Source organism: Periplaneta americana, chromosome 11 (assembly GCF_040183065.1).
Source record: "Periplaneta americana isolate PAMFEO1 chromosome 11, P.americana_PAMFEO1_priV1, whole genome shotgun sequence".
NCBI classification, from domain to species: Eukaryota; Metazoa; Arthropoda; class Insecta; order Blattodea; family Blattidae; genus Periplaneta; species Periplaneta americana.
Genome location: NC_091127.1, coordinates 122,219,801 through 122,230,034, shown reverse-complemented (window position 1 = coordinate 122,230,034; position 10,234 = coordinate 122,219,801). Strand labels below are relative to the sequence as shown.

The following is a 10,234-nucleotide window of genomic DNA, read 5'->3' as shown; positions in this document are numbered from 1 at the left end:
TGAGAAAATTATCTTCGACTTCTACATTTACTGCTGGCACACACATATTCAAGGATTTGTAGGAATCTTTGTTTAGTGAATACAATAGAATGGAATGCGACCCTTGAGTACCTGCAAGACTACGGTATTCAGAGCCTGTCCTTCTTGCTGGCAGTTTTAAATCGCATTGTCAGTGATGACTAGATGAAGAGGAATGAAGCCCTTGCCGCGGTGTCTGTGATTCGTAGATTCATTAATGTTTCTAGTAGTCAAATTATTGACGTCACTACCGATTTAAATTGTGTGGAAAAATTCAATTATTCATAATACTGGATTAAGTGCAAGATAAAAAACAATTTTTGACTTTCTTAATAAAGGGGTACTTTAATTGATAAGACAGTATATTTGTTCTGACATTTTCTGAAAGGAAAGAAAATAAAATAACCTTTTATCCTGCATAATTACATTATTTAATCCTTAAATTTCTTCAACACATGTTTATGCTGATTCATATCTTTGTGTTAAAATTTAAAAAATCCAAAAATGACCCACTCTCGCTAATACTTGGTCCTGTTTAATACGCTTTTCTTATGCGGTCCCTTGAAGAGCGTCTTACAGAGGTTTCACTGTAATTGAATTCAGCCAAAGGATGTCAAGCTTGGGTGGAAAATGACCTTGGGTGGAAAATGAGCTTGTGCAAAAGCTAAAACATCGTTGGGCTGATGAAAATTCCAAATATTCATTCCAGACACTAACGCACTCTCACACACTGTTACAACTAGGTCGAGTATAATATTATTTAGGATACAGTGCAACTAAATTCAAAAGGGAGATAGAGCTTTGAAAAGAAAAAAAGAAAATTTAATAGAGTATAAAATTAGACAACCTCCTTTTGGTGGCTTCTTGTTGACATCAGTCTCGCCTGTCTGCTCTTGGAAGTCCTTGAGAAGTTCCATGATCGATTCTGCTGTTGTCTCAGGCAGTGGGATAGGCGAGGCTGTCCTGGAGGCCCCAGGAGTCGGACTGCGGTTAACCAGTTTACGAGCTTGATCCATGGCTTTCTGTAGATTTTGTTGATTTATGAAGGATTCACGATTGTTGCATCGTCCAATCTGAGATCTGTGAAGTACATATTATATCGTTATAGGTTACATACAATAACAAAACAATTTACACAAATATATAAAGAAATAAATGCAAACAAGATGAAGATAATGGTAATTGGAAGAAAACTGAAGAAGATAAACTTGCGAATTCAAAATGAGGCAGGGCAAGAAGTGGACACCTTCAAATACATGAGGTGTACTATAAATAGGAACATCAGTTTCAAAGGCAAAGGAAGCTTTTAATAGGAAAAGGAGCATGTTCTGCGGACCTCTGGGAAAAGAACTAAGAAAGAGACTAGTGAAGTGTTTTGTGTGGAGGGTGGTATTGTATGGTGCAGAAACATGGACATAACGACGAAGTGAAGAGAAGCGACTAGAAACATTTTAAATGTGAATAAGGAGAAGAATGGAGTGTGCAAAATGGACAGACAGAATTAGAAATGAAGCTGTATTAGAAGGAATGAGTGAAGAAAAATGATGCAGAAACTGACCAGAAAGAGAAAAAGAAATTGTCTACGTTACTGGCTAAGAAGAAACTGCCTACTGAAGAATGCACTGGAAGGAATGGTGAACAGAAGAAATGTTCGAGGCAGAAGAAGATAACAGATGATAGACATCAAGTTTCATCCTATGCATATATTCCCTAAGCCAGCGTTTCTCAAACTTTATTGAAGTGGGGATCACTATTTTTTAAGTCATTACAGTTCCGCGGACCACCTTACTCTTGTTCCCTTCGAAAGCAAATTTATCATTTTGTAGCATATTTTAAATTAAATTAATTTTATATTAGTATTAACTAATTAAGCTAATGTTAATAGAAGAAAATTCATTTTTGTTTCTTTAATAATTCAAGCTATTAGAGTTTGGATAATCTTTAACTTATTAACTAAAAAAAAAAAAAAATTAAATAAATGCTGGTACTCACATTAATGAGATGGATGAGCCTGCCGATTCTTGCACAGTTGTTCTATATTTGGACGTATGCTGGTAAGCTTAAGTCGGAGATCGTCACATACATCAAGTTGATTTCGATAGCCTACTTTGTTTTTTATTAGAGTTTGTGATGAAAAACCTTTCTCACACAGATACGTAGAAACAAATTGAATTAAAATATCTAAAGCACCATTGTGCAGTTCACTGTATTCTCTTTTCACTTGTGATGAGGTCCAGAAATTAACCATACCTTCTGCTTGGAATTTCATTTTAAGTCTGGTTTCATTCGAGAGTTCAATTAACTGTTCTCTTTCACTCAATGAAAGTTTGTTAATTTCAATATCGCAATGAAAGTGATCACGAACCCATGAAAATTCGTCATATTTACTTGGAAAATAAGTTTCAAATTGTGACCTCAGAGTTGTATTATTAGTGTACGACGTACAGAACGTGACCATTTCAATGTGCAGACTGGGTGTCAGCAAAACTACTAAGAAAGTCATAAATACATGAAAAGGTTCGGTCCTCTGTTATGAATTTGGTGGTCCCTGGCTGGGTTACAGGGGCGGCGCCAGATGTGCAGGGAAAAGATGGCGAGAAACACCACGTTCATAGTGCTTTAAATCCCTTTTTTGTTGTTGAGTGTAGATTGGGAAGTCAGTAGATGAAGAGGGTAATAAATTTCATAAAATGTCAGTACTGAGAGAAAAAGTGAAAGGCGATTGCTATGTGTCATTTCCAAACTCTAAGATTTTCAGTGATATGCAATTTGTTTGAATTATCGTTTTTCTTCTGCCTTTTTTGAAGGACTACAAAGGCAGATTTCGAGGACCACAAGTGGTCTGCGGACCATAGTTTGAGAAACGCTACTTTAAGCACACGTGTCCCATTAATAAAGGAATAAATAATTTGTAATCTTCAAATCAATCTAGTTTAGAATCAAGATTACTGATGTCCTTACATTGTGCTTCAACCATCCATTTATTTGACATCATTATTTGAAAACAATAAAATTGCGAATCTCCCTTTTGTCTCTCTAGTTTGTTCTTCTGTTATACAAACATTTAGGAGTACAAAATTTAGTGTGATAAATGTATTTACGCCTCGCATGCTCCTTGCACGACCTGTCCCCATTTGTGTGAAGAGGAATTGAGCACTGCCAGCTTTGCAATTCGCCTGAACCGAGCCAGTGAATCTTCATTCTCTGGTGGAGGCTCGTGCAATTGATCTATGTCTTCTTCAGCAGTTACGGGGGTCACATGGAAGTCCTTCATCAGGCGTCGCTCCCATACCTTCATCTTCTTACCAAGTATTGCTGAAATAAAATCAGTGTGACTTGCTTCATTGTGTCGAAATAATTTTCAGCAAAGATAAGTATGAAAGTTATTAGCTTATTGTTTGCAGGATTGTATTAATGCTGTTCTATATAGAAACATCAATTCATACTACCGGCGCCCAAATTTACATGCAATAAAAGTTAGTACCGTACTTTTACTCTGTATAATTTATAACATAAGAGTCATGTCCCAACTCGTTTAGATTAGGGATGGACAAAAATAAACCGGTTATTTTCATATGGTTAACTGCTTAATTAGCGGTTACTTTTGCTTACTGGTTTGACCTGGTAACTGGTCATTTTCATTAATAGCCGAACAACTAGTATATTTTTTTAAATATACACCGAATCAAATGTAGTTTAAATGTATCTCAGTTGTAATATAAGTCTAACATCGTTTGTTTTTATTATTGTGTACTCCATGTAAATGAATAGAGGGGTGAGACCATTGTTATTTATTATTTTTATGGATGAAATAATTAAAATATGCGAAAGGAGGACAGCAAAGTTGAGAGTTGGTTATTGCAATATATAGTCAGGTGTTGGTGTATGCGGACGGCATAATATTAGAAGAAACAGAGCAAAATTACAAGAATCAGTGGTTGAATGGACAGAAATCTTAAGAAGTAAGGAAATGATAGTAAATACCAAAAAGAGTAAAGTAATGCAAATAGGTAGAATGGAAGAAACAATAGGTACAATTCATATTAATTGTGACAGGGAAGAACTAGAACAGGTGAAAATTTATGAATATCTTGGAACTATTATAAATCAAAATGGTAAAAATAAAAGAATCAATATTAAACCGAACCAAAAAACCTGTAATATTTACTACCAATTAAGTGACTTAATATTTTTGGGAAAAAGAATTTTGTCTAAAACAAAATTTCAGATATATAAATCCGTTATAGAACCAATCCTCTTGTATGGAAAGTTGGCCAGTGACGAATGAGAGAATAAGTAATATAGCAGTAATTTAAATGAAATGCTACCGAAGAATAGTAGGAAAAACAAGAGGGACAGAGTACGAAATGAGAGAATTAGAGAGGAATTAAAACAGAAATCAGTGGAAGAGAACTTAAGAGGAAAACAACTAGAGTGGTATGGACACATGGTGTGAATGGAAGAAGAAAGAAAATCAAGACAAGTAATGGATGCAGTGACGGAAGGGAGAAGAGGGAAGGGACGAAGTATATCGATAATATTGAGATGATGGCAAGGAAAAGAGGAAAAAGAATTGGGAAACAGAAGAATGGCGAGGGATAGAGAGGAATGGAGGAGATGGATCTAGGCAGACCTGACGTCATGAGTCAAAAGGAAAAGAAGAAGAAGAAGTACTCTATGTAATCAACCCTGTTTACAAATTGTCTTGTGGGATATTCCTATATGGGATATTGGTTATTGCTTTTCTTATTTCATCTATTCATAGATGGCATAATGAAATTCGACTTTGAATCAGTGTCAGTAATCTGTGCCTATCTTTATCGCTGACTTTCTTTGATTGACTTATAATATATATCTGGGAGTATTGGAACATTTCAAACAACGAGAAACTTTATCTTCAGTATTTATTGGTTATAGGAGAATAGATTACCTGTCGAAATGTATCATAATCAAAATGATTACTATAAAAACTATGCAAATTGTGTTATTATTTATCTTACTTAAAACCCTAATGCAACTAAATGCAATTTCATAACTTATTATTTTTTGTATTTTATTTAGGAACGTCATTGATGATCTTCAGCGTCTAATAACGTTCTTTTAACTATCTTCTGATTGGTTTACAGTTGATTACGAATTGTTCTTTGATTTCTATTACAAATAACATCTCATTTTGTTTTCCTGACTAATTTGCTGACTTTAAAATCTTCGTAAAGATTAATTTTTGGTTCTACAGAATGTATCTGTTATGGTAACAATTGTAATTAAAGGAGAAAAATTCGCTTTGGCGCCGGAGAACCAAGGACCTGGGTTCGATCCCCGGTGCCAGAGCGAATTTTTCTCCTCTAATTACAATTGACTTTAAAATGTTAAAAAAGTGATAACTGGAATATAACTGGTCGAGTGTTGAACAATGATTGGAAGAGGTCTTGATGATGATGATGATGATGATGATGATTTAAAGTCTTTGCCATTCCAAACAGCTGTATTCATATACTTGATATTAAATAAATAAGTCGCAGGACTTTCCTACCTTCTTATTTACAATAATTTATGTAATTGTTAAGGGAAAAGAGAATAAAACCCCTTCTTACTCTTTTCCTTTGTATCCGCTTTTGATATATCCATTCCATTACAATGAAGAACTTCCAGAATTTCACACTTGGCTGCTGAGATCTCGACCTTGACTTCATTGATGTCATCCTCTGTGACAGGGTTCTCCTCAGCTTGTCTGTGCATGGCGGACACATAGCGCCATATCAGAGCTCTCATCACGGCTGTGTAGCGGTAATCACGCTCTTTTTCCTGACGTTCCTTTCGCTGCAACCAGCAGAAAAATAAGAGACATGGTGTATGGAGGAGAATAGAGTCTTGTCTCCTTGATCACAGAACTAGGTGGAGGCACCAGTATGTCCGAACCATTTGTTAAATTTGTCGCAATGTGCAGGACCGATTATTAAATTTAAGTGAAAAAAAAAAAATAGTCTTTTTTTTTTTTTAAGAAGGGGGAAACATTAATTTAACACGAAAATCTGCTTTTAAATATTTTATTATTATAATGCTGTATTACATTGCTGCTTTCCGTCCAAGTGTGTATTGCAATCAGGGTTTAGCGAATAAATTATCTATACATATTTACATGCCATTTACATGTAAAATACGTAATGTAGAAAACAGTTTTATACACGGAGTAATAAACTAACATTTATTGATTCTGACAATCTAAACATCAATTATTTCATTCCGTTTAAGTCCTGATAAGAAAAATGTATGTTGCAGCAGAAGAAATTTAATTTTTTTTGTGATTTTATACTGTAGTTTTTACATAGACTATAACATTTGTTCATACTCACTTTCATTCACTCTAATACTTAGAAAAATAGCAATGCTTTGCTTACTTTCAGTTTGTTTGTTGGGAAAGCCCCATAACAATCTAATTTATTTTTTTGGGACTTCATATATTATAAAATACAATTGAGGGGTTCAAAAGCAAAGGGATACAAGTGACATTTCTAAGAATATGAGTTAAGTGCATCCAGGGCAAGCTAAAACATTTAACATTTTAGTAGCAAAGGGATACATCTTTTAACCACACCACACACTAAAATTGAAATAAAAAGTTTCACGGAATTTACGAAATCTTAAATACATTTTCTCACAAATAACTTAAGTGCACTTACACTGCTTTGCTTCTGACTCCCTCAATTAATAGTGAATAAACCTAACATTTAGCAGCTAATATCACTTGTTAAATACATTTAAAAATAATCAAACTAAACAGTTTTTATTGATTTTCCGAAACTTTTGTTTTTGTCACTTGTGAGATTTTAAAAATAAACGATTCTAGTGATAAAGGCCTTTTTTATAGTATAACACTTAAAGATAAATATTATGATTTGAACATAATAACTCATTAAATGTAATAATTTTAGAAATTTTATATGGTTAATGACTAATCGTCAAAGAGTTGGGAAGCATGTTGAATAGACTTTTGTATATCAGAACATTAATGAACTTATTTTTTCAATCTTCGCTTCCACTGGCATTACTATCTTTGTTGGTCGTAGGTCATATGTGTATTGCAAAATCTTCTTAAGGTCTCCATTTTTTTAACATTAGGCCTAATTGGTAGCTTCGAGTTATAAGCTAGTTTGTTGGCAGTTCAAACGGTAAATTTTCATCACAAACTGAACAAAGAAAAACTAAAAATAAAAGTTCTTTGAGGTTTTTTTTACGTATTTTACATTTATTTCGTTAATTACGCATTATTTACGTGTATTTTACTGTAATGTAAATAATCTTTTCTTACACGTGAAGTCCCACCCCTAATTGCAATATGCTATGAAATCTGTCAGTTCTATGAACCACTTCGAAGTTCGAGTTATTCACTGACAAAATATATATTATATCATAATTTTCTCCAACAAGAACCAAATGGAATTAAACAATACTGACCACGATTTAGATATAGAAATCCTGAAAATTTGACCTCGTTGAGTGGCATATAACAGCAACACTTTCGTAGCGAAAGCAGTGTTGAAAGTTTACAGAGCTGTATTATGCTCATTTCTCGAGTAATAATCCTAGAGGATTAGAAAAGAAAATTGGGGAATATAAATTTCATTGAAGATCTTGCCCTTATAATAGACATACTATAAAAAACTCTCTTTAATCTCATTAGCATTACAGAGTCAAGGGATGACATTAGTGGAAACTGATTGTCTTATATGGAGACAGATAACAGGGAAAGTTTGTACAGACTCAGAAACAAAATTTGGACCACCTGAATTTTCCAAGTTCCAGTAAGCGCTGAGCATGCACAGTATGTTTTAACTGGAACTGGAACATTAAATGTCTTCCTAACAGAAACCATAATGGGAGGGAGTAGCTGATTCAAAGTTTCATTGATAAAATAAACAGCAGACTGCTATCGTTGTTTAGTCTATCGGACCTGACAGCATAGTCAGCAGCAAATTTTCTCTCCTTGGAGGCCTAATTATGCTAGCTGTGTAAGTTGTCTGTGAATGATTTTAGAGGTTTGGTTAACGAGAGACATTCATTCTTGCAAGAGACACTCAAATTTGGAATTCGTAAAAGTTGCAAGAAACATAATGAAACTAGTTGCTGTGAGTTTCACAGAAGCAGACAGAGGATTTATTTCTTTTCTGTTTTCTTTAGAATAACTTTATAACAGAAAAGAAATTCTCTGCTTAAAGAAAACATTTCTCATCTCATGATAGTGAGGCTTATTGGGAAACCTCTTGCTGATGGGAATGTAACACCTTTTTATGAAGTCTTGGATACATCTTGGACCCATACAATTATTGACTCTTGTGGCAAGAAAAAGGGGAGTACAGAATATTCACAAAACCAACAATTTTGTACTAGCTGTTACGTTGCAATTTTCTTTTATTTGTGATTGCTTATTATTACCTTATTTAATATTTTTGATATTGAAATTATTAGATTTGCTCTAGGTCTAACTAGCAGAGGGGATCGGTCAGTGGTGATATTCAGCTGGTTCGCACCGGTTCAGACGAACTGGTTGTTAAATTATTTCTAGGTAATATTTGCAATTACCATGGACATTTACCGTATATGTTTAACATAGGTATACATGAGAGAACGGGTTGTTAAACTTAGTGAATATCATGACTGGGATCAGTTGTTAAAAGTTTAGAATGACACCACTGAGTGGATGTGAGTGATTTTTATTCATAATGCAAGAATACTACCACTCTTCTTATTTGCTCATTATATAGAAGCGTGATATTGAAAGAAATCTTTAGGAAAATACACATTATTTTGCGCACCGTACTGACAATGAGAGAGTGTCTTTGGCACAGTGTCTGTGAACTACCATTGTTTTTCATAAACTATCGGTATTTGACAAATTTTGTTCCTATTCTATATCTGTGAGTCAATTCAACCAAAAAACTTGAAATATAAATACTTTTACTCATAAAATTTTGCATCATAATTTGAAAAAAAAACACAAGATGGCACTTCTCTCTAAATTGATTCTTAACATTTTCTTACATTTTTTTTTTATTGGGGAAAGAAATATGACAGAACGAAACACCATATAACATATGTATGATACTGGTAACTCCAATGAGTACTGTTATAATTCACGTGTACGTGTTTTCCATTTTTTTCTTTTTCTTATTTCAAGGAAATCTTCATTTTCAACGAAAGAACAAAAATATTTGTTTGGGTTTTTGGTTGAGTCTGCGTCATTTCGGCCTATCCTTTGAAAATTCTGTTGGACGTAATCAGTCCAGTATATTTGCTGCACCAACTGAACTAACTAACACATTATCCTCCATGTTACATTTCCGTCCAGGTCTTTAAGTTGCTCATGGTTAGTAAGCACGTGCTAAAGCCATTTTTAAACTGTAGGCTTACGTATGACATAAATTTGGGGGTCTTCTATCATCTCAGCAATGGCAAAGGAAGCTTTTAATAGAAAAAGAAGCATCTTCTGCGGACCTCTGGAAAAAGAACTAAGGAAGAGATAGTGAAGTGCTTTGTGTGGAGTGTGGCAGAAACATGGATATTACGACGAAATGAAGAGAAACGAATAGAAGCATTTGAAATGTGGATATGGAAAAGAATGGCACGTGTGAAGTGGACAGATAGAATAAGAAAATATGAAGTTGTGTTGGAAAGAGTGGGTGAAGAAAGACAACTAATCTCTGGCTTTACTTTTCTTGTGAGTGAGGGAATATGCATGATTTTCATTAATCATAGGTCTAAATCTCGTACTACTTCATTTACCACATACCTTAGATGACATTCTTCTCAATTTATCTTTTTTGCGAAGGCCCAACATCTTGAACAAAACTTTGGGTGTTGGAAAGATGTTGAAAGGTGGTGGCAGAGTCGCACTCTCTTCGAAATAGCTCATCCACAAACGAGTTCTTGCAAACTTCCATTCTGTATCGGAGTGTTCCTGTAAGAGACAGAGTAGCACACACCTAGCCGTTGTTTGAAAGATATTCGATACAACATGATTTTGAAATTTGAAATTCATTATTATGACATGTACTCAAAGTTAAATTTCTTTCTTCTATTTCGCTACTAAGGAACACAAAATATAATCAAATAATATTAAATATACAACGTGTCTGAAAAGGATAGCTCCGATTTTAATATAGGTTGTTTCGGAAAGTATGTTAGGTGAGGTGTTGGTGAGTGTGTGTGATGCATACAT

The 10,234-nt window shown here is 34.2% G+C and overlaps 1 protein-coding gene across 1 annotated transcript in view; it reads right to left on the bottom strand.

Annotated features, from left to right (window-relative positions):
• Window positions 1–10,234, bottom strand: part of trpl (transient receptor potential-like) — a 47,260-nt gene that overhangs the window by 7,036 nt on the left and 29,990 nt on the right. The window contains exons 14-17 of the mRNA XM_069839985.1: window positions 9,806–9,973; window positions 5,613–5,838; window positions 3,120–3,333; window positions 866–1,098 (exon numbers count right to left, since the gene is read on the bottom strand). Coding sequence (XP_069696086.1) covers window positions 866–1,098; window positions 3,120–3,333; window positions 5,613–5,838; window positions 9,806–9,973 — 841 coding nt within the window. The remainder of the gene's footprint in view (window positions 1–865; window positions 1,099–3,119; window positions 3,334–5,612; window positions 5,839–9,805; window positions 9,974–10,234) is intronic.